At 39.9% G+C, this 24,635-nt stretch overlaps 1 protein-coding gene across 8 annotated transcripts in view; it reads left to right on the forward strand.

Annotated features, from left to right (window-relative positions):
- The window catches only part of LOC127812977 (ATP-dependent DNA helicase Q-like 2), a 93,680-nt gene that overhangs the window by 34,430 nt on the left and 34,615 nt on the right, over positions 1–24,635 (forward strand). For 3 of the 8 annotated variants that reach the window (XM_052353602.1, XM_052353604.1, XM_052353608.1), the window contains exons 5-13: positions 1,961–2,065; positions 2,188–2,292; positions 2,384–2,506; positions 9,098–9,186; positions 11,318–11,354; positions 11,433–11,466; positions 14,161–14,213; positions 14,282–14,359; positions 14,433–14,501. In XM_052353602.1, the coding sequence (XP_052209562.1) occupies positions 1,961–2,065; positions 2,188–2,292; positions 2,384–2,506; positions 9,098–9,186; positions 11,318–11,354; positions 11,433–11,466; positions 14,161–14,213; positions 14,282–14,359; positions 14,433–14,501 (693 nt within the window). The remainder of the gene's footprint in view (positions 1–1,960; positions 2,066–2,187; positions 2,293–2,383; positions 2,507–9,097; positions 9,187–11,317; positions 11,355–11,432; positions 11,467–14,160; positions 14,214–14,281; positions 14,360–14,432; positions 14,502–24,635) is intronic. The other 5 variants (XM_052353603.1, XM_052353605.1, XM_052353606.1 and 2 more) reach the window with 4 other exon arrangements.

Here is a 24,635-nt window from a genome sequence, read left to right on the forward strand (position 1 = left end):
ATGCTAGGCTGCAGGGTTCTTGATACTCCAATTGAGCAAAATCATCGAATTGGTGAAGACATGGAGGGAGGTGTTGTTGATAAAGAGTCTTACCAACGGTTAGTAGGAAGGCTAATCTATCTCTCTCATACTCGGCCGGATATTGCATATGTTGTGGGAGTAGCAAGTCAATTTATGCATAGTCCAAAGGAGGGTCATCTTAAAGCTGTGCATCGTATTCTTCATTACCTTAAGAGTGCTCCTGGTAAAGGTATTGTATTTAAGACGGGTGGCCCTATGTCTTTGGAAGCCTACACGGATGCCGACTATGCTGGTTCCCTTGTTGATAGGCGGTCCACCTCCGGTTTTTGCACATTTCTAGGTGGCAATCTTGTTACTTGGCGTAGTAAGAAACAAAATGTGGTGGCAAGGTCTAGTGCTGAAGCTGAGTTTCGATCTATGGCATTGGGAATTTGTGAGTTATTATGGCTCAAGATTATTTTAGATGACTTACGGATTCGATGGACAGCTCCTATGAGATTATATTGTGACAACAAATCGGCCATTAACATTGCTCACAACCCGGTTCAACATGATAGGACTAAACATGTTGAGGTGGATCGACACTTCATTAAAGAGAAGCTTGACAATGGCTTAATTTGTACTCCTTTCATTCCTACTGGTGGACAGCTTGCTGATGTCTTTACCAAAGGCTTATCGGGTGGTGTTTTTCACAAGATCCTCAGCAAGATGGGAATGTATGACATACACTCTCCATCTTGAGGGGGAGTGTTAGCAAATGAGTTGATTTGTCCTGATATTATTTCCTTTTCTTGGTTGATTGATTGTAAATTGTAGATTAGAATCTTTTATTTTCTTCTATTTCTTGTAAGCAGCTTCCTAATTTGTTTCTTTCATTTTCTTCTATTTCTTGTAAGCAGCTTCCTAATTTGTTTAAGGAAGATTGCTAAGTTAGAGAGTTGCCTAACTCATTTAGGCTAACTTAGGAAGGTATCCAACTTAGGAGATATCCTAAACTTGGCAACCTCTCTGTATATATGTTGTGTTTGGCTAAGTTGATAATACATTGGAAGTTTTTCCTGGTTTTTTGACACCTGTTATCAGCTTTTGTAGTGTAAGTGACTTTAGTTGAGCGGAGGACAAAAATCACTGTCGAATTACTTACTAGTAGTTCGTTGACTAGGCTTATCTATGTGGGTTACAACCTAGAATCATAAATGGTTGGATTGTTGGCGTTTACTGGTTTATCAGTTCCCAATCCACCATTCCATTATAGCATCATTGATTCACTGGCTGTTGAAAGAGCATAATAACTTAATTTAGGTGTTACCTCCAGTAGCTCAAACCTGTGGTTTGGTTATCCTACAAATTCATTGTTGCCTCAATGAATCTTGCATTTATTGTAGGACTTAATTTGAAAATTTATGCCAGTAGGGAATCTATATGTTCCAAAGTCACCAATCTCCCGAGGAGTATTCATTTTGTCTCTGATCAGAATGAGGTTCTCTTCTATTTTTTCCAGTTCCAAAATATGTTCATGTAAATGCTTGTCATTGCCTTTGTGTCCCATGCTTCAAAAGTGCTGCAAATGTTGGTACTGGATGTGTAGGCTACAGCACCACATGAGTTGATATCCACAATGTTCATCCTTAACGTATTATAGTTCGTTGATTTTTATCAAAACGAATTGCAGTTTAGCCATATCTTTCTGGAGAGTGGTGACAGTTTTTTTGGTTTGCCCAAAAGTTGTAGATTGCTACGTGCTTGAAGAAACTTCCTATCAGACATTCTCCTATTTTTGATCAATAAAAACCTTTTGAGTTTTGTCTTGATTCTGGGTTTCTTTCATTTCTGACTATATGTAACTGAACCTAAATTCCATTATCATGATCACATTCCTTGACATAGCTATACATAAAATTGTTGTCTTGATTATGGTTAATGTCTGGGTACTCTGTAGGAGGCACATTGTTGCAGTCAGTGGGGCCATGATTTTCGTCCAGACTACAAGAATCTTGGTATTTTAAAGATTCAGTTTCCTAACGTTCCAGTTGTTGCTTTGACAGTATGTTCTTTTACTTAATTTTCCTTCATATACAGTTTGAGTTTATAGCAGTAGTTTACCACCTCTGGTTATTGCTGTGATCAATATTATTTTAGAAAAAATATGATTTGTTTATTTCCCAGGCAACGGCTACTAAGAAAGTCCAAGCAGATCTGATAGAGATGCTGCACATTCCAAAATGCATTAAATTTGTTAGCACAGTGAACAGACCAAACCTTTTCTATATGGTATTTTGATTATTATAAATTTGTGTTTCAGTTTTTATTCCTTCTTCTAGTGAATATTTGGAAGGCTAAAGCCACATTACTTACACTGCAGGTACGAGAAAAATCATCTGTTGGAAGGATTGTTATTGATGAAATTGCTGAGTTTATACAATATTCATATCCAAATAAGGAATCTGGGATAGTATATTGCTTTTCGAGAAAAGAATGCGAGCAGGTTTGTTTAACGGTCACTATTTCAGATCTAAATATTTCTGAAGTATGTGATCTCGGTGGTGGTATAGAATTTTGTGATCTCAGTTGACAAGGGCTAAGAACAAAGTCTTGATAAATATCCCCCTTTATCCTTCGATGCATTATTTTCTCCTCTTTGTTTTTGTCATGCTCTTGGACCATCATTTGTTAGGGTAGAGGGGAGGGTTAACAGTTTTGATGTTTATTTGGGGGTGGGGGGATCAATTTCTCGTTGTCTATTGTACAGTATGCTTTTTGCATGGTAGACCATTTTTCATTATAAGATGATTTGGAATTTGATCTCTTCTAGATAGGGGTTCTTTGTCTAGGCCACTTCTCATTATTATCAGTGATAACTCTTGGAGAGAAATTGTGGTTTTTGGTGTTTTTTTTGTGCAAGGACAATGAAGAGTGTAAGCCATCTGCTTCTTCATTGCCTAATGGCTTAGATTTTTGTAGCCTTGTTTTGTCTGTTTTGGCATGCGTCACGACCCTAGGGGTATGTTTGTAATTGGGGAAATTAGTTTAGGTATAAGCTGTTAGGAGGGCTAACGGAAAAGGTTTAAGAGGTTAGGCGGGAAAAGGGAATAACTAACTTGTACAACAGCTAGCATGGCTGTTAGGTTAGTTAGAGGGTTGATAACAGCTAGAGGGTCTATAATAGAGACCTTTGGCAAGATGGAAAGGCATCCAATGAATAATACTGGTCATAATTCTCTTTTTCTCCTTCTCTCTTCCTATCACTTTCTTTTCTCTCTGTTTCTATCTCTCTCCCTCATTCTTACATTCTGTAATTACTAAAATTGCTAGCCCTAATTCAAGGGCTTGACAGCATGTAGTAGGTGACACCAACTTATCTTGGATTTTCTCTTCTCCTTGATTTAGAGTCTTCCCTCTAGGTGACAGAGGCAAGGGTGACCCAGGGCATTTGAGAGGCCCTCTCTCTCCCAAATTCTCTTACAAAAACCAGCGCAACCCTCTCTCTCTTCCCCTTATTTATATCCTGTTCTACTCAGCATAACTGCCTCTGGCAGCACATGCTGCTTTGTTTCACACAAACCAACAGTTTTCCCTTGCTACCCTCAGCCCTCGCTTGCTGTTATGCGAGCCCCACTCCTTTTACCCCCCTGCTCTTGTCCCTTAGGCCGCCTCTGGTAGGTCCAATGGACGGCTTATCATTATCACCCCCCCTAACTTTCACCTTGTCCTCAAGGTGGAAATATGGAAATTGTTGCTGAATGAGGTCGAATGGTTCCCATGTTGCTTCTAAAGGGGGCAGCCCCTTCCATTGAATTAAAACATCCATGCCTTGTAGATTGCTTCCTATTCCCGATCGAACCCCCAGGACTGCATCGGGCTCCACGAACAGCTCTAAATCTGCACTCAGCTGGCTGGGGACTTCCACACTAGCCTTCAACGCCCCTCTTGCCTCATGTAATTGGGACATGTGGAAGATGGGGTGGATGTTGCAATGGGTGGGTAGTGTCAATTTGTAAGCGACCAGTCCTACCTCCTTTTCAACTTCAAAAGGAACATAAAACCTAGGAGCTAACTTCTCATTGGAGCAACCAACTAGTGATTTCTAGCGATATGGCCTCAATTTCAGGTAGACCAAATCCCCCGCCTTGAATTTTACCTTTCTTCTCTTCTTGTCGACTCCTCTCTTCATCACAGATTGGGCCCTCAACAATTGTGTCTTCAAGTCATCCAAAATCTTATCTCTTTCAACCAGTTGTTGCTCCACCATCGACACTGGTGTGGTCCCTCTTTCAAACCTCACCAAGACTGGAGGTTCTCTGCCATACATCACCTGAAATGGGGTCTTCCTTGAAGCTGTATGGTAGGACGTGTTATACCATAGTTCAGCCCAAGGCAGCCACATGGACCATGATTTCAGTTGAGAGGAAGCTAAACAGCACAAGTATACTTCCAAAGTCCGATTCAGTACCTCTGTTTGCCCATTGGTTTGTGGGTGATAGGCGGTGCTTCGATTTAGTTTCGTACTTTGGAGACAGAACAATTCCTCCCAAAATCTGCTCATGAAAATTTTGTCCCTATCCGATACAGTGGACCTTGGGAGGTCATGTAACCTTATGACTTCCTTAACAAAAATTCTAGCCACTTCCCCTACAGTAAATGGATGTTTCAGTCCGATGAAGTGCCCATATTTACTTAGCTGGTCTACTACAACCAATATGAAATCCATTTTGCTCGATCTTGGTAACCCCTCAATGAAGTCCATAGCAATATCATCCCAAACTTGATTAGGGATAGGAAGAGGTTGCAGTAATCCTCCAGGTGTCAATGTTGAATATTTATTCTGTTGGCAAATAGAACAATCACTCACATACGTATGGATGTCCTTCTTCATCCCTTGCCAATAAACACTTGCCGCCACTCGCTTGTAAGTCTTCAAGAACCCTGAATGACCCCCGAGACTGCCATCATGTCTCTCATGTAGTACCAATGGAATGAGAGAGGACCATTTCGGTAAATACAACCTCCCTTTATATAACAGTTGGCTGCCCACCCACTGGAAATTGGGTTGGGAAGCAAGATCCGTTTGCCGATCCTTGATCATTCGCTGCACCCTATCACCTGTTTCTACTTCTTGGGCCAATTGATCCAGTTGGATTACTTTTGGTACTGTCAAAGCCATGAAGGCTGCTGTATGGTTGATGCGTGATAACCCATCAGCTGGCTTATTCTCCAATCCCAGCCTATAATGAATCTCAAATTGAAATCCCATTAGTTTTACCATCCATCTCTGATATTCGGGGCTCACCAATCGCTGTTCCATCAAGTATTTGAGGCTCTTTTGATCAGTCCAAACCTCAAATTTCTTCCCTAAAAGATAATGTCTCCATTTTTGCATCGCAAAGACTATGGCCATCAATTCCTGCTCATAAACTGATTTCGTCCTTCCTAACTGACTGAAAGCTTGACTGAAATAAGCAATGGGTTGGTGATCCTGCATTAAAATAGCCCCCATGCCTTCCCTCGAAGCATTTGCCTCTACCATAAAAGGTTTTCCAAAATCCGACAAGGCCAGAACGGGCAGGGAAATCATCTTTGCCTTCAGCTGTAGGAAGGGTTGCTCGGCTGCCACATCCCAATAAAAATTATTCTTCTTTAACCGTTCAGTTAAGGGTCTTGCCATCTTGCCGTAGTCTTTCACGAAGCGTCAATAATATCCCGTGAGCCCCAAGAAACCTCTCAATTCCTTCATTGTTGTAGGAGTAGGTCAATCTACCATCGCTTGCACCTTAGCGTGATCAGCTGACACACTTTGTTGGGAAATGACGTGGCCTAAATATTCAACCTCCGGCTGCCCGAACAAGCACTTTTTCCTGTTAGCAAGCAACTGATTTTCTGCCAACACTTTTAAAACACAATGTAAGTGCTTTGTGTGTTGCTTTAAACTCTTACTATAAACCAATATATCATAAAAAAACCCCAATACAAATTGCCTTAAATACTCCCTGAAGATATCATTTATCAGCGATTGAAAAGTTGCGGGTGCGTTTGTCAACTCGAACGTCATAACTAGGAACTCATAGTGACCCTCATGTGTCTGGAAAGCTGTTTTGGGAACATCTTCAGCCTTGACCCTAATCTGATGGTAGCCAGATTTTAGGTCCAGCTTGGAGAAAACCATAGCCTGTGCAGCTCGTCAAGTAGCTCCTCAATCACCGGTATCGGGAATTTGTCAGGAATAGTTACCTTGTTCAAGACCCTGTAATCGACACAAAACCGCCACCCTCCATCCTTCTTAACCAACAACACCGGGCTAGAGAATGGACTGCAACTTGGCTGAACAATCCCAGCCCCCAACATCTCACCCACTAGTTTTTCAATCTCATTTTTTTGCAAGTAAGGGTAACGATAAGGCCTCACATGCACTGGTGCGATTCCTGGAATCAGGTTAATAGCATGGTCTTTTTTTCTGCATTGTGGCAGCCCCTCTGGATCAGAAAATACCCCTTCAAACTCTTCCAGCACCCCTTGCAACATCATTGGGATTTCCCACAGTTTTTCTTCAAATTCTACTGTAATAGTCCCCAATTCCAGCAGCATTCCCTCACCACTTCTCTTAAGAGCTTTCATCATGGCCTTCAAGGACACCATGGTTTTACTCAAGCTTGGGTCTCCCTGCAGTGTTACAGCCATACCACCCACTTGAAACTTCATAGTTAAAGCCTTCCAATCCACATTCATTTTCCCCACGGCGACTAACCATTTCATCCTTAAGATCACATTCGAGCTACCCAACTCTAAGGGCAAAAGATCCTCCACAATTTGCAGGTTTTGTAGGTGCAATTTCACCCCCTTGCAAATGCCGGTCCCTTGCACTGCCATTCCCGTTCCCATAATCACTCCATACCCGGTAGTTTCTATTCTTGTCAACCCCAACTGCTGTACCAGCTCGGTTGCAATAAAATTATGTGTTGCTCCTCCATTAATAAGCACTACAATTGGTTGTCCTTCGATATCCCCTTTCAGCTTCATTGTTTGTGGCATTGTCAATCCAACTACTGAGTTCATGGATAGCTCGATCACTTCCCTCCCACACCCCAACTCTTCCTTGCCCCCCTGCATTGCTTCCTCTTCTCCTACCACCTCGCCTATTTCTTCGTCATAGATCATCAAAACTTGGAGCTCCTTGTTTTTGCACCTATGGCCTATCGAATATTTTTCATCACGACGGAAGCAAAGGCCCTTCTCTCGCTTGGCCTTCCACTCAGCCTCACTAAGCCGCTTAAAAGGAAAACTGCCACCAGTTACAGCGGTGTGAAACCAGGGTCTCGGTTGGGTCACAGACTTTTGGGAGGAACCCAAACTCTTCGCTAGCACTGGGGACATCCGATTAGTGACCGTTAGCACTATAGAGTACCCATTCTTGGGTGGTCCGGTTGCCCTATGACAGTTCCGAAGGGCTGCGTTCTTGTCCTCAATATTTTGAGCCACCACCATGATCCGATCGAGCCCCCATGGTTGCAGCACCCTAATCTCCGCTCTTATCTTCGGGTTGAGGCCGTTTAGGAATTGGCCTTCCAAAAACGCCTTAGGAACCTCAGGCACAGCTGCGGCTAATGTCTCAAACAACAATCTATACTCCTTAACAGTCCTCTCTTGCCTGAGAGCCAAGAAATGCTCCTCCAAGGACCCTTCTTGAGTGGGGCAAAACCTGCCCAGAATACCTTGCTTTAAGCCTTCCCAACTCCAAATTCCTCTTCGCCTTGTCTCCCATTGGAACCAAGACAGAGCCGCTGCTTCGAAACACAGTGCAACGGACTCTATCTTTTCCTCGTCCGTTAGTTGATTGACCGCGAAATACCTCTTGGCTCGGAAAATCCACTCATCAGGATTCTCTCCTTCAAAAATGGGCATCTTCAGTCTCCTTCCCCGTATGTTCGACTGGTACCCACCCCCGACTCCTCCTTCCAGGTCGCGACCTCTCACAATCCCAGGGGTTACTTCGGAATCCATGGTGAATTCCGAATGTCCTTCTCGCTCCTTGGACTTGCTCTTCCTCTCCCGCTCCTGCTCGTCCCACTTCGTTTGCATGAAAGTGAACTGTTCGAGCATCATCGCCACATTTCGTTCCATCGCCTGGATGTCGCCTCTAATGGCTTCGACTCCCCTTTGCATGCCCTCCATCTACGACTCCAATTCACCCACTCTCTCCGTTAGGTTCACCATGAGGATCGGCACCGCTCTGATACCAAATTGATTGGATCCTAGCTAGAAAATCCAACTGTAATCAATTAACAATGGCTATCAGAGCTTTCGGTCAAGAACAAGCACAACCCAGGGCATTCGAGAGGCCCTCTCTCTCCCGAATTCTCTTACAAAAACCAACGCAACCCGCTCTCTCTCTCTTCCTCTTATTTATACCTTGTCTTACTCAGCATAACTGCCTTTGGCAGCACATGTTGGTTTGTTACACACAAACCAACGGTTTTCCCCTACTACCCTCAGCCCCCGCTTGCTGTTACTCGAGCCCCACTCCTTTTACCCCCCTGCCCCTGCCCCTTTGGCCGCCTCTGGTAGGTCCAATGGACCGAGGGCCTATCAGACTTGTCCCTCTATTTTGTATTGTATGTTTGGAGCTTTTGGTTTGTGTAATTGTTGGCATAAAGTACTCTATTCTAACTTCTTTCCCGAATATTATGTTCTCTTAGAATAAAAAGGTAGCGCCCCCTATTGGTGATAGTGGCTAGTGTGGAATTTTACTCCATTTTCTTTCCTATGGAATCCTCTGGCTTGAGAGGAATGAGAGAGCTTTTAATATCTTAACTGAGCATAGTACCGCAAAGAGACAGTAAAGAAACAAAATATAATAAAACTCAAAAGTGGAAATACAGAAAGAGCCACCTCTCAGTTAAGATGTTAAAATCTCCCTCGTATATATATTATATAAAGTTTAGACTGTTTTCTAGCGGTGGATAATTGGCTACACAATGTTTCATTAAAAATAGTTAAATTTATGCTTGATGACTTAATTAACTAATTTACACTGTTATTTAATTATAGTTCTACCCATTACTTCTTATTCTATCAAATGATATAGGTTGCAAAGGAACTGCGAGAGAGAGGAATTTCAGCTGATTATTACCATGCAGATATGGATGTGAATGCTCGTGAGAAAGTTCATCAGAGGTAAGCTCATTTTTCTTTTGCTTTCAGTTACTTTATGTTCATTGTTTTCAAACCTGGACTAGGCCTGGTTCCTTTTGTAAATTATAAGTCTTCAAATCCCCTGACATTTGGTATCAAAATCTCAAAAAATTCAGACAGACTATACAAAGGCAGAGACACATTAAATGGAGCATCACTGTGTGTCTCAATGGGGTCAGAGATGGCCTTTGCTCCTGGAGAAGTGGCAGCATTCCACCACACTGTTACTTTTATCTTGCTATTTAATGCCATCACCATAAACAAATAACCATATCTTATATCATACTGACAGTTAAACTGGTTCAACCACCAGTGAACCCCAGAATCAATACCCTTAGCAGATACTCTGCATGCATTTGCTGCATTTTTGCCAATTACCATCCTACTTATTTTTCTTTATTTTCTCAAAAGGCTGTCTATACACATTCTCAGGAACTGAAAATACCTTTTTGTATGAATTATATGAGATTGATAATGGCTTCAGATTTTACAAGAAAGTATTTGTTATTGTTGTTGGGTGCTTTTATTTAGCTCTAGGTATTGAAGCCAGGGAACTAATGGTTTTCTGTTGGAAATTAGCCAAGGAAAGAAAGTTGGAAATATGTAAAAAACACTTGAAACGTAATGTTGCTTAGATATAAAGATATGCATCATAAATAGTTGATTAAATATTTTGAGTCCTGAACATCCACTCCCACCTACTAGTTACTTGTGGTATTATGCAGGACAAAATTGAAGACGGTAATTTGAACAAAAGGTTGTATGTGTGATGATTAAAACATAACAGCAGGAGCAAAATTTATCATCTTCTCCATCTTTCTGACAAACTTAATTACTTTCTTTCCAGATATCTAAAAGATTCAGGAAATTGGAACTCTAATATTTTTTTGGGAACATATTGAAGCTTACACTATGAAGTAATTAGTTATTTTGACTCATTATGAATAATTAATTGCCTTTTGTTTTACATTCTTCTTTGAATTTATTTAAGATTAAAATAAATCTTGAATTTATTTAAGGGGAAAGATAAAAATTATGGACATGGTTAAGTCAGTTATCCTCTTGGTTTGATTTTATAAAAACATTCCTTTTGAATATTGACCAGCATGGACTTTTTTTGCTCAAACTATTAGTTGCATCTTGTTTCAGTGTGATGGACTTCTTTATGCAGGTGACAGTTTAAACTTGCACTTAAACGGTTACATGAAGAGGAAAAAAAGGAAAAATTAACCCATTGCCCTGTACTTTAGGAGCATATTGACCATGGTTTATGTTAAGAGTAAAAATAATAATATAAAAGATAAATTTAACCCTCTATCTAACAGTTTAAACTCTTAGATGAGATAATGGTTAACAATTCAATATGTTATTAGAGTAGGCAAAGGTCTTGAGCTCAAACCTTATCGCTAATCCAATATTTAAATTGTTACATGTATTTAGACCAAGTCACATGTGAGGGGGCATATTGAGAGTAAAAATAATAATGTAGAAGATAGAGTTAACCCTCTATTTAACAACTTAAGCTTCTCTATGAGATGGTGGTTAACAATTCAACAGTTTGCAAACAACAACCATTTTGCAAGAGTTGATTAAAAAATCTCAATTCTCAATATAGGATAAATTGCTTCCCAAGTGGGGTCTGCGAGGATCATTCATAAATTAACTCCCTGCACTGACAACATGTGATATGTTTAGATGGATATGGGAGAGAGAGATTAGCCTTCCCACTTATTTCTGATATCTTCCAGCTTCAACCTTGTTTTCATCCCCAAATTTGAGACAATGATTTACAAGCTTCGGTTGTAATGACATTTTACAAATTGAAATTGGAAGGGAACCAATTTTCAACACTTAAATTGATTGAAAGTTGCATGCAACATTGAGGCTATATAAACATAAATCTTAACCGCCTTTAGGTTACGTGCCATACTACCTTTTCATTAATTTTTCACTGACAGAGATCACTGGCTTAGTTACTTTAGTGGAGATTTGCAAGCTAATTTGCTGCTCCAGATTTCATAATCATTTTGAGAAGCAAAAGTTGTTAGTGACCCCATTTGTCACTAGCATTTTTGGTTTCTCCGAGCTTCTTATATGCAGTTTTATTGCACAGGTGGAGTAATAGCAAGTTGCAGGTTATTGTTGGTACGGTATGTGTGGTTAGAACTTTTGTAGTACTGTTTGAAATTTTTAGCCTACCATTTTGAAACATGTAACTTCTTTTACAGGTGGCATTTGGAATGGGAATCAACAAACCAGATGGTTGGTATTCGTTACATGTTATAATCCTTTGATTGTTGCTTGTCATTTCTCCAAATTTTGTTCATTTCACCCTGAAAGTGTGGTATGTTAGCCATATCATGTATCGCTATATTGTTGGGAGAAAACATATTCTTGTATGGCCTTGGGCCCCCTACTTTAACATGGCTCTTGTTATTCCAGTGGGTGGAGATTTACTGGAGCCCAGGAGGCTGGGACCTCTTGAGTCAATAACCTATCAGAGTAGGGGAAAAGATCTTAAGTTGAAACTTGAAGACTGGTGACCAGTTTTCAAGTGAAAAGGCCTAGTCTACTTCAGTTTATAAAAATGGTGTATTTTAAACGTATTATACCATTTAATTTGTAATTTCTGGTCCATGGTGCATTTATCTGGTGCTATAAACATTTAATAATATTAACTAGCCTCATCAAGTTATAGTCTAGTTGATTCCTTCAGTTTATTTCGAGCCTTTTCTTTTCCTTTAAAAGTACTAGGTTTAGGCCATGCGCAGAGAGCTCACTTTTTATGTTTTCTATTGATTTTACATAAAACAGGTAGAACCTTTTGAGTTTTATTTTTTTGTAATTTCACTAAAAAGTATATACTTTCTAATTGCTATGTATATATTGCTATTGGTGTTGACAAATTAAACAACAACATATCTTGCCTTTATCCCACTACGTGGGGTCGGCCACATGAATTCTAGACTTCCATATATTTCTGTCTTTTGTCATATTTTTATTTAGGCTCTTACACTTCATATCAAACTTTAATGTCTCTCCCAAAGTCTTCTTGGCTCTGCCTCTACTTCTTTTTTTTTGACTAATTGTTCCATTTCATCAACTCTCCTCATAGGAGTGTCTCTTGGTCTTCTTGTCACATGACTAAACCATCTTAGTCTAGTCTCTCTCATCTTCTTCTTGATTGGCACTACTCCTACCTTATTACGAATAACCTCATTTCTAATTTTATCTTTTCTTGTATGGACGCACATCCATCTTAGCATCCTCATCTCCGCTACGCTCATCTTTTGCTCATGTTGGTATTTAACTGTCCAACATTCTGAGCCATACAATAAAACTAGTCTTATAGCTGTCCTATAGAATTTTCCTTTCAGTTTTAATGGGATTTTACTATCACATAACACCCCTGATGCATTTCTCCATTTTAGCCAACCTCCCTTAATTCTGTGTGTGACATCCTCATGAATTTCTCCATCTTTTTGAATCACTGATCCCAAATATCAAAAATGGTCTTTTCTTTGTATGATTTGGTCTTCTAATTTTATTATAACATCCTCTACTTTTGCATTCTTACTAAATTTACATTCCATATATTCTGTTTTCCTTGTACTTAATTTAAATCCCTTAGATTCTAAATTGTTTCTCCACAACTCAAGCTTAGTGTTCACTCTCTCTTTTGTTTCATCCACTAACACTATGTCATCTGCAAATAACATACACCATGGCACCTCTGTCTAAATGTGTTTAATGAGTACATCCATTACTAAAGCAAATAAGTATGGAATTAGTGCAGAACCTTGATGCAGTTCCATTGTAATTTTAAATGGTTTAGTATCCCCTTCGCATGTTCTGACCCTTGTCTTTGCACCGTGATACATGTTCTTAAAGGCTTGTATATAGGCTATTCGGACTCCTTTCTTCTCTAAAATCCTCCATAATATTTCTCCAGGGACCCTATCAGAGGCATTTTCTAGATCTATAAACACCATATGTAGGTCCTTTTGATGATCCTGATACCTTTCCATTAGGTGCCTCGGTAGGTATATAGCTTCCATTGTTGACCTACTAAGCATGAAACCAAATTGATTTTTCGAGACATCTGTTTCTTTTCTAAGCCTCTGTTCTATTACTCTCTCCCAGAGTTTCATAGTATGACTCATTAACTTAATTCTCTGTAATTTTCACAGTTTTGAACATCTCTTTGCTCTTGTATATAGGAATCAAAATATTCTTCCTCCACTCATTTGGCATGTTTTTTGATTTAAGGATCATGTTGACAAATTATTAGAAAAAATTGTTGGACCCTTATACATCAAGCTTTTAGAAGAGTTGGTTAATAATTTCACATGGTATAGAAGTAGGTACAGGTCTTGAACTCAAAATTTCACAACTAACCAAATATTTATTTTGTTGCAGGTGTTTTCTCAGTTATACTAAAATTTGACCACATTTGAGAGGGCTTGTTGAGAGTAAAAATAATAATATAAATGAGAAAGTTCTCTCTCTAACAGTTTAAGCTCTTAGGTGAATTAGTGTTCAATAAAATATGATAATTATTTGGCCCATTTCTTAGTATGCTTAAGCATTTGGGACAAGTGGTAACTTAACATGATATCAAAGATCTAATTTGTAATGGCCTCAACTTCACCAACATTTCATTGGTTTTTTATTTTTTTTTTTATTTTCTTAATCCATCCAATTTTTTCAGTTTTGAATTGTAATTTTGTATGCTTCTTCAGTCTGGTTGGACTTCTAGAGGATATATTGATCGACCCAGTCAGACCAAGTTGTGCCATAATATTTAGTATCTTTATACCGTCTCTATCAAGTTTGACATAATGTAGTTGTTTGCTTCAGTACTGTTTATAAGGTTTAATATGGTTAGTATTGTCAGCCAGCTTTATCTGAATTGCAAATTTATACCGTTTTGTACTTAATAGTAATTTCCTATAGTCAGGTTTGTTGTCCATCACAGCCTAAGCAAATCAATGGAAACGTACTACCAGGTTTTCACCCCTTCCTAGTAACCTTACTGTTAATGCAGTCTCCATTTGTATAACTACTCTTTTTGCAGGAAAGTGGCCGGGCTGGCAGAGATGGACTTCCTTCTGAATGCCTGCTCTATTACAGGCCTGGTGATGTACCAAAGCAGGTAAGAGTTGTGTTGAAATCCATGGTTATTATGATGTTTGTTCTTTTTAAGTGTTAAAAGGTTTTTCTTTCAGCAGAGCTCGATGGTTTTCTATGAGAACTCTGGACTGCAAAATCTGTATGATATAGTTCATTATTGTCAGGTATAGTACTTAAAATCTTATTGATCAAATCTTAAATGCTTTATACTTCCCTGAAAGATCGAATGATCATTCTCTAGACGAAGTCTCTCCTTAATGAGTTAGCCATGTAAAAGGGCTCAGCATCCCTTAATCTTAAAAGATTGATGGAATGATTTTGATTACTGAAATTTCTTAGTTTTATTATCTTTTTGTCTTAAATTTTTGCCTTGTTTTTGGGTAATAGTGCATATCATGTAGTAACAAGGGGAAATAGGCCTATGAAATTGATGTCCTTTCATTGAACAGACTTCGGAGAACTGCTGCATCTCATTTTCCTGCCATGACATGGAAATATAACTTGGAGAATTATGGTACCAAAATCTGAGTTTCTTGAAAGTAGGTAACATAGACATTGGAATTGTGCACTAAATTTTCTGTTGAGATGACACGTCAAGAGCAGCATGAATTGTTGCAAAAATATGATCGAGGACTAACATCCCTAGCAGCTTTAACTGCAATAACAACAATCACAAGCCTTAATCACTAGCAACTTTAACTACAACAAACAAATCAAGGATCTGACATCTTGGGATCAGAGCACTGCCTTGGCCGGCGTGGGTGAAGAGAATCAGACGATGGCTGACGGCATGAGGATGAAATAGATGGAGATGCAGTTGCAACAAGTATTTGCGTCAGTGGTGGAGATTCAAGGCCTGGTGGATACAATAGAAGAGAAGGTGGGATCGGCGGTGGATCAGAAGTTGGACGCATTGGTAGAGAGACTCAGGGAAGATATGCGTCTGCAGATTAGTGAAGAAATGCAAAAGGTGAGGGATCAAGGAAACATGTTGCGTGACCAATTGCAATAGTTCATGTTGATGTTCTCGGGGTAACCTTAGGTGAGAATCTTGCCTAACTTTCTGCCTAAGGAGTGATCAGAGCCAATTCTACCAAGAATTAGCACCAGTAATCGTCACGGCGGATTGTCAGATTTGGAGGGAGATCCTACTACGATAGGAGAATACGTATTGAAGAGGAGGCAGGAGATGCCAACCCCTACATGACTGAAGAATACTTCGTGTCTAGTTTCATAGGGGGATTGAGTGATGAATTGAGGTCGACACTGCAGGTGTTTCGACCTAAAACAATGCAAGAGGCAGTAGAGGGGGCCTTCTTGCTCTACTGCCTCTTGCAAGAAATGACGTTTGAAGCTTTGTTGAAGAAGCAAAAAGGACAAAACAAGGGATTAGTGCTCGGATCATGCCAGTATGGAGGGAAGTTAGTGGGGAAGGAACCCTTACGTTTGGGAATCGGGGTTAAGCTACCAACACCCCAAAATCCACTGTACAGGGACAAATTAATGGAGTAAAGGAGGCAAGCAAGCCTATGTTTCAAGTGTGGGGACAAGTACACCTTGGGGCATCAGTGCAGGAAACAATTGCTATTTTTGGGGTAAGAAGAGGAGGAAGAAAAGGTGATGGCTGGTGATATAGAAGAGGAAGATAATGGGGCCATCTCATTGCATGCCATCAAAGGTGTGGCCAATAGCAAGATAATTAAGGTGGAAGGGAGAGCCCATGAAGGCACCCTAATGGTCTTGATCGATAGTGGGAGTACCCATAGTTTCATTGATGAGGGCACGACCAAGAAGTTGAAGTATCCACTAGCTAGCACACAACCACTCTCAGTGATCGTGGCTAATGGGAATAAGGTGATTAGCAAGTCTACTTGCCAGGTTTTGGCTGGGAGATGCAGGGTGAAGTTTTTGAAGCAAACATGCGATTGTTGAAGTTGGGGGGATGCAACATAGTACTCGAGGTAGATTGGATTAGAGGGTGAGTCCCATTAGTTTTGACTTCAATAAAATGGAAGTAACACTGGAGAAGGAAGGAAGGAGAGTGGTCCTTAAGGGAGATATGGAGGCTGGGCTGGGTCTTGCAGAATGATTAAGGGAAAGAAGCTGCATCAGCTTCTCTGGAAGAAATTGTCCCAGGTGGCACAACTATTTTCCATTGAGGCCAAGGAAGAATGGAGAGGGAGTGAGGAGGCAGCAGAAAATCACTTCAACAATGGCCAAAATCAGCCACATACGGGATGGTAGGTATTTGATCTTGTTGAAGAGAATGTTGTATTCAGATAGCATTCTCTTTATATTTGTTTCATTCATTATGTTTTGTGTTGCTGTTATATTTGGTTTGTGTTTGTGGCGGTAGGTTCTCTTTCGGTTATAAGGCTGTATATATATACAGCTTATGTAAAGTATTTGGTAGGCTGTCATTATTCATTATGAGAATAAATTTTCAGTACATTTCTCTCTCTCTCTCGTCTTGATTTCCAATCTACTATACCCTAGGGTTTATCTTTCACATGGTATCGGAGCCAACAACCTGCTAATGTCGTCTATTCATGAGAATCATTCTTCCTCTACCTCTCCTCCTATTCGATCTACTTCGAGTGTTTCATCCATGTCTCAATTCGATTTCACAGCAGTATCAAAAGCTTTTAGTTTCATTCCTCTGAAACTCGATTCGAAGAACTATATCTTTTGGAAGGCTCAGATCTTAGCCACAATTCGAGCCTTCGATCTAGTGTCGTTCTTGAATAAAGCTTCTCCTCCTTCGAAATACATAATTGACTCCACAAGCGACAATGTAGCTGCAAACTCGGAGGTGAATCCAGAATATGTGAACTGGCTTAGATCTAATTAGCTGCTTCTCAGATGGCTTTTCTCTACAATTACCGAGGAAGTATTAGCGCAGATGATTCAATGCGAATCATCTGCCGAGGTATGGATTTATCTTGAGAAATTATATGCGAGACAAACTATTGCCAAATCCTTTCAATTAAAACAGCAGCTAAGGTTTGTTAAAAAGGAAAGTTTATCAATTAATGACTATGTCTTGAAAATTAAGACTATAAGTCATTTTCTAGCAGCCATAGGAGAGCCTCTAAGTGATAATGAAGTGCTTCTTGCCATTCTAAATGGTTTAGATCAAGATTACGATACTGTGGTGAGTTTAATAACATATCAGATGGACGAGATAGATCTGGAAAATGTTCAATATCTGTTGCTTATGCATGAACAAAGATTGGCTGCTAAAAATGTGCCTCAACCGTCTCTACAATTTGAGTCAATGTCTTATAATATGAATGTTAATGAGGCGACACATCACAGTAATAGAAATTTTGGGTTTAATCGAGGCAGAAATGCACAACAAGGAGGAGGTTCAAGATTTAGAGGAGGTAGATGTCGAGGTAGGTCTTCAAATAGAAAATTCTATTGTCAACTATGTGGTAAACCAGGACATTATGTGGATAAGTGCTATCACCGGTTTGATCATAACTTTACTCAAGGGAATAATCAGCCTATTGGAAATTTTATTGGTGGTAGACCTATTGGAAATTTTGGAAATTTTAATCCTGGAAATCAGTTTGATTCAGGTGCTTACATGGCAACCTTTAGTGATCCTAATGGAGCCTACACTAATGATACTGGTTCAGTGACAGGCTCACAGCTTCATGGATCTTCGGATCAGTTTCTTTCATACCAATCTTCTCAGTTTAATTCTCCTCAACCATCTCTTTCTGATCCAGCTTGGTTTGTGGACTCAGGAGCCACAAATCATATTACTTCAAGCCTTAATAATTTGTCTATTCACTCGCCTTATCATGGTGGAGAACAAGTCACTATAGGCAATGGTAAGCAATTGCCAATTACTCATGTTGGTTCAAGAGTATTAAATACTACTCCAAATTCATTTCTTTGTATTCCTAATGTTCTTCATGTTCCTAGTATACATAAAAATCTTCTTAGTGTTTCTCAACTAACTAGAGAATATAATGTGGTAGCTGAATTTCATTCTAATGTCTGTTTTATTAAGGACAAAGGATCCGAGGCAGTTCTTCTACGGGGCCAACTTAAGGATGGGTTATATCAGCTAGTTCCAGCATCTTGTTTCGCTGCAACCAGCACTCCAACCCATTCTCTAGAGCAAATTTCAGTTCCTTTAGCTGATATTTCATCTAATTCATGTAATAGTTTCAGAACATGTAAAGGACAGGATTCATTTGTTCATGAAATGTCCAAAGATGTTTGTCTAGCTCAAAACACTAGTAGTTGCCAAGATTGGCATAATCGATTGGGTCATCCTTCTTTGAATGTATTACAAAAAAGTGTTGAATAAAATTGGAATTTCTTGTTCACCTTCCAGTTTGTCTTTTTGTGATTCTTGCAAAATAGGTAAGTTGCATCAACTTTCTTTTGTTTCTCACGAAATTACTGCTGTTCGTCCATTACAGCTTGTTTATTCAGACCTCTGGTGACCAACACCCATATTGTCTATGGAAGGTTTTCATTATTACATCATTTTTGTAGATGCTTATACTCGATACACTTGGTTATACCTTTTAAAGCTCAAATCAGATGTTTTGTCAGTTTTCAGTACTTTTCATAAACTGGCTGAAAATCAATTTCAAACCAAACTTAAGGCTTTGCAAACAAATAATGGGGGGGAATATCGTGCTTGTCTACCCTATCATCATAACAATGGCATTCAGCCTAGGTTTTCATGCCCTCACACTCATCAACAAAATGGCATTGCTGAACAAAAGCATAGGCATATAGCTAAAATGGGATTGACTCTATTAGCTCATGCTAATATGCCTCTAAAGTTTTGGGTAGAAGCTTTCCTCACTGTTGTTCATCTGATTAATCTTCTACCTTCCACATCTATTCAATCTCAGGTTCCTTTTGAGTTGTTGTATCAAAAACCTCCTAATTATCATTTGCTGAAGCCGTTTGGCTGTGCATGTTTTCCATTGCTTCGACCTTACAACAAACACAAGTTTGAGTTTCATTCAACCAAGTGTATCTTTATTAGATATAGTTCTATTCAAGCTGGTTACAGATGTCTTCATCCATCAGGTCGCATCTACACTACTCGTCATGTTCAATTTAATGAACAAGACTTTCCTTATTTGACTATATTTTCTTCATCTCCTCGCACTGATGAATCATCTACAAAGTTCAAATCTCTTAGTCCTACTACAGAGTTTCTTCATCCTATTGTTTCTCCTATTGTCTATCCTTCTGTTTCTGATCAAAGTCCCATAGTTACTCCTTCTCCGGATCTAGTTCTGCATACATCAGATAGTTTGCCTGCTGCCAGCACATCATCTTCTTTGTCTCCTGCACCTTCTGCTCCACCTATCTCAAAGGTTACTAAAACTAAAGCTCCTCTAGCTCCATCACTTCACCCTATGCTTACTCGGTTTAAGTCCAGACAACTTGTTCACGACTCTCCTTATGTTTTAGTGAGCTCACTTGAGCCAACATCTATTAGTGAGGCTCTCTTAGACTCACGATGGGTTAAAGCCATGGAAGAAGAGTACAATGCTCTACAAAAGAATCACACTTGGGAATTGGTTCCTTATACAACTGATATGAATTTGGTTGGAAACAAATGGATTTTTTCGGGTTAAGTTTAAACCTGATGGGTCTGTTTTAAAGTATAAAGCTAGACTGGTTGCTAAATGTTTCTTACAAAATCCAGGCATTGACTATGTTGAAACATTTAGTACAGTGGTTAAGGCACCTGCAATTCGGGTTTTGTTTTCTCTAGCTATGTCTTTTGGTTGGGAAATTCAACAAGTAGATGTGAAGAATGCATTTTTAAATAGTGACTTGGCAGAAACAGTATATATGGAACAATCGGAAGGGTTTGTGAGTGTTTCAAAGCCTACTCATGTTTGCCGGTTGATAAAATCTCTATATGGGCTTAAACAAGCTCCTCGAGCTTGGTATAATAAGCTGAAAGAAGCGTTAATTAGCTGGGGTTTTGTTCGTTCAATTGTAGAACAAGCTGATTATGTGATGTTTGTGCTTGTATATGTTGATGATATACTACTCGCTGGCTCTAGTTTTGCTGCTCTTTAGGATTGTATTCATGATCTTGATTGTCAATTTGCCTTGAAAACTCTAGGAGCTGTCAACTATTTCCTAGGGTTTGAAGCCTATAGAAACATAGGTGGTCTTTATCTTACTCAAACTAACTATGTTATGGATTTATTGAAGAAGGCTGGTATGGAAGATTGTAAGCTTTGTGACACACCTATGAATGCTGGACTTTCCTTAACAGATGGAGGTTAAGATCTTCATAATCCAACCCTATATTGAACTATTATAGGCTCTCTCCAATACTTGACACATACACGACCTGACCTTGTATTTGCTGTTAATAAGTTGAGTCAGTTTTCTTCCAAACCTAAGAGTCAACACTGGATGGCTTGCAAAAGATTACTTCGGTATATTAAGGGGACAATTGGTCTTGGTTAATTTTTCTCCTCCACACTTGGAAATTTGAGTCTAACAGTTTTTACTGATGCTGATCATGCTAGCTGTAAAGTCACTAGAAGGAGTACTAGTGGATTTTGTGTGTATCTTGGTCAAAATCTTATTGTTTGGGGCTCTAAAAAGCAGTTGGTTGTTGCTCGATCTATAGGGGAAGCTGAGTATAGATCTGTTGCTTTTGGGTGTAATGGAAATTTTATGGTTTAAATCTTTGTTTGCTGAGTTGGGTTATCCAATTGTTTCTACTCCAGTTCTATGGTGTGACAACTTAGCAGCCAAAAGCATGGCTGAAAATCCTTGTTTTCCACTCAAGAGCGAAGCATGTTGGTGTTGATGTGCATTTTGTTATGGAAAAAGTTGAAAGAGGTGAAGTAGAAATTTGCTATGTTCCTACATCTGACTAGGCAGCGGATATTCTAACCAAGCGTTTACCAAGGGACAGATTTCAGGTGTTATGCAGCAAACTTAGACTTGCATGGTCCCCTATCAGTACTGGTACTCAACGATGTACAACAATGACAGCTTTTCGCAAAAAGTTTTCTCTTGCAGAGCAAGTCAAGGAGCATGATTTGAAGGGGAGTGTTGAAAAGAATGTTGTATTCAGATAGCATTCTCTTTATATTTGTTTCATTCATTCTGTTTTGTGTTGCTGTTATATTTGGTTTGTGTTTGTGGTAGTAGGTTCTCTTTCGGTTATAAGCCTGTATATATATACAGCTTATGTAAAGTATTTGGTAGGCTGTCATTATTCATTCTAAGAATAAATCTTCAGTACATTTCTCTCTCTCTCTCTCTCTCTCGATTCTTGATTTCCAATCTACTATACCCTAGGGTTTGTCTTTCACAGATCTAACCTTCCTTGAGCGATTACTGGTCAAATATCACGACCTATTTAAAGAACCTAAGTCTCTACCACCTGAGCATTCCATAGACCACTCCATTCCACTAAAAACCAAATATTGGCCCTGTCAACATAAGATCCTATCGGTACCCCCCTAAGCTGAAAACAAAAATTGAAAAGCTAGTTAGGGACATGCTTTCCCAATCAGTTGTTAGACTAAGCCACAAGCCCTTTGCCTCTCTTGTCCTTTTGGTCTAAAGAAAGATGGGACATGGCATTTTTGTGTCGACTGTAGACAATTAAACGCCTAAACGCCCTTACCATCAAAGACAAATTTCCAATACCTATTATTGAGGACCTACTTGATGAGCTTAAACACGTCTCAATTTTTTCCAAACTCGACCTACGCTCAGGTTACCACCAAATAAGGATGAACCCATCTGATATCCTAAAGACTGCCTTTAGGACACATCATGGCCATTATGAATTTATAGTAATGCCATTTGGACTCACTAATACCCCTGCCACCTTCCAAGCTCTAATAAACCTAATTTTTGAATCCTACCTCAGGAAGTTTGTCCTAGTATTCTTTGATGATATTCTAATATACATCTCTTCATTTGACCAACACTTAGAGCACCTTGGGACTACCTTCCAGGCCTTGCGATTCAACCAGTTATATCTCAAGAGGTCCAAGTGTGCTTTTGCACAATCACAAATTGAGTATTTGGGACATGCGATATCTAAAGAAGGTGCTGGAACTGACCCTAAAAAGATTGAAGCCATTACTGCTTGGCCAAAACCCACTAATGTCCGGGCTAGAGAGGGTTTCTAGGACTTAGAGGATACTACCTGGAAGTTTGGAAGGGATTATGGGTTGATCAACAAACCACTAACTGATCAATTGAGGAAGGAAGGGTTTAAATGGGATCAGAGGGCTAAGGAAACATTTGAACAACTTAAGGAGGCCATGAGTACGGTACCAATGCTTGGACTGCTGGATTTTGGCAAGCCTTTTTTACCCTTGAGACTGATGCCAGTGGGAATGGCATAGGGGCAGTTATGTTACAAGAAGGTACGCCTTTGGCTTTCCTTAGCCAAGCTTTGAGCCCCAGGAACCAAGGACTTAGTATCTATGACAAAGAACTCTTGGTAGCAGAAAAGTGGAGGCATTACCTAGAGGGAGGAAGATTCATTATTAAAATGGATCGCTAGAACCTCAAGTTTCTATCACAGCAGAAACTCCACTCTCATCTCCAAAAGATGGGTATGGCTAAACTGATGGGGCTGGAATATGTGATACAATATAGAAGGGGGAAAGAGAATGTAGCTGCAGATGCATTGTCTCGTTGCTAGGAAGGGGGTATGCTGGCTGCTATTACATTAGTGATACCCGATTGGGTCTAAGAGGTAACTGAGAGCTATCGGCAAGGGACATGGGCCAAGGAGTTGCTAGAACAGTTAAGTGTGAATGGGGATTGCAGGCTCGATTATGCCCTATCTAATGGACTGATTAGATATAAGGGAAGGTTGGTGATTGGGGAAAATATGACATTGAGGAACTAGGTCGTCTAGGCACTTCACAGCTCTCCATTGGGAGGTCATTCCAGGATTCAAAACACTTACAAGAGGATAAGGCAGATTTTCTATTGGCCACAACTCAAGAAATATGTGATAGACTATGTGATGAATTGTGACGTGTGCAAGAGGTGTAAACATGATACTGTGGCTCAACCAGGCCTACTACACCCCTTGTCTATACCAGAAGGTGCTTAGACTAGCGTGACTATGGACTTTGTGGAGGGTTTACCCAGGTCTGAGTGGAGAAATTGTATTCTGATAGTAGTGGATTGGTTCACTAAATTCAGCCATTTCATAGGCCTTTCCCATGCTTTCATCACCTAGGAGGTTGCGAGGGTTTTCTTGGACAATGTAGTGAAGATGCATGGAGTGCCCCATTCTATAGTGTCAGATAGGGACAAAGTCTTTACTAGCTCATTTTAGCAGGAGTTGCTAAAGTCCTTAGGCACCAAGCTCCACATGTCCACTGCCTATCATCCACAAACGGATGGGCAATCAGAGAGGGTAAATCAATGTTTGAAATCCTATCTGAGGTGCCTATGTTTTATGTAGCCAAAGGAGTGGCACAAATGGCTATCTGTGGCCCAATGGTGGTACAACTCATGCCACCATAGTTCCATAAACATGACTCCTTTCAAGCCTTATATGGATACAAGCTAGCATTGCTACCAGTAGTAAGGGAGCCAACAACAGTGGCCGAAGTGGGAGCCTATATACAGCAGAGGCAAGATATCCTGAGGTTATTGAAGGTTGAGCTAGCAAAGGCACATAATAGAATGAAGCAAATGTTTGATCGGAGAAGAAGTGAAAGGGAATTTTCAGAGGGAGAGGAAGTCTACCTGAAGCTAACACCCCAACACCTTAGGGCCCTAACCAAAAAGCCGGTATCTAAATTGAGTCCGAAGTTTTATGGTTCGTACTTGGTGCTGGCAAAGGTAGGGCTAGTGGCCTACCGATTGCAATTGCCAGCAAACTCCTAGATACATCTTGTTTTCCACATATCCCTTGCTCAAAAAAGGAGTGGGTACACAGTTAGCCAACCATACACTTCCTCCAAGCAGCAGGGAGGAAGATGGACCGGCCATTCCTACAGCTATCAAGGATAGGAGAATTATCTACAAACAAGGAGCACCAATCATTCAGGTGCTGGTAAAGTGGTCCTCCCTACAACCAGACACATGGGAGTATCTGCCTGACTTACTGAGGCAATTCCCTAACTTGGCCAGCCTACTACATATTTCTTGAGGACAAGAAATAGTTGAAGGAGGGGGGTAGCTGTCACGTACCTAGGCTATAGCCATACTTTGATATTAATTGTTGCCATACCTGTAAACTGTAGCTATAAGTGTAATTTGGAGGGAATTAGCTTGCTAGTAGAATGTTC

The sequence above is a fragment of the Diospyros lotus genome, chromosome 11, assembly GCF_014633365.1.
Source record: "Diospyros lotus cultivar Yz01 chromosome 11, ASM1463336v1, whole genome shotgun sequence".
Classification (NCBI taxonomy): Eukaryota; Viridiplantae; Streptophyta; class Magnoliopsida; order Ericales; family Ebenaceae; genus Diospyros; species Diospyros lotus.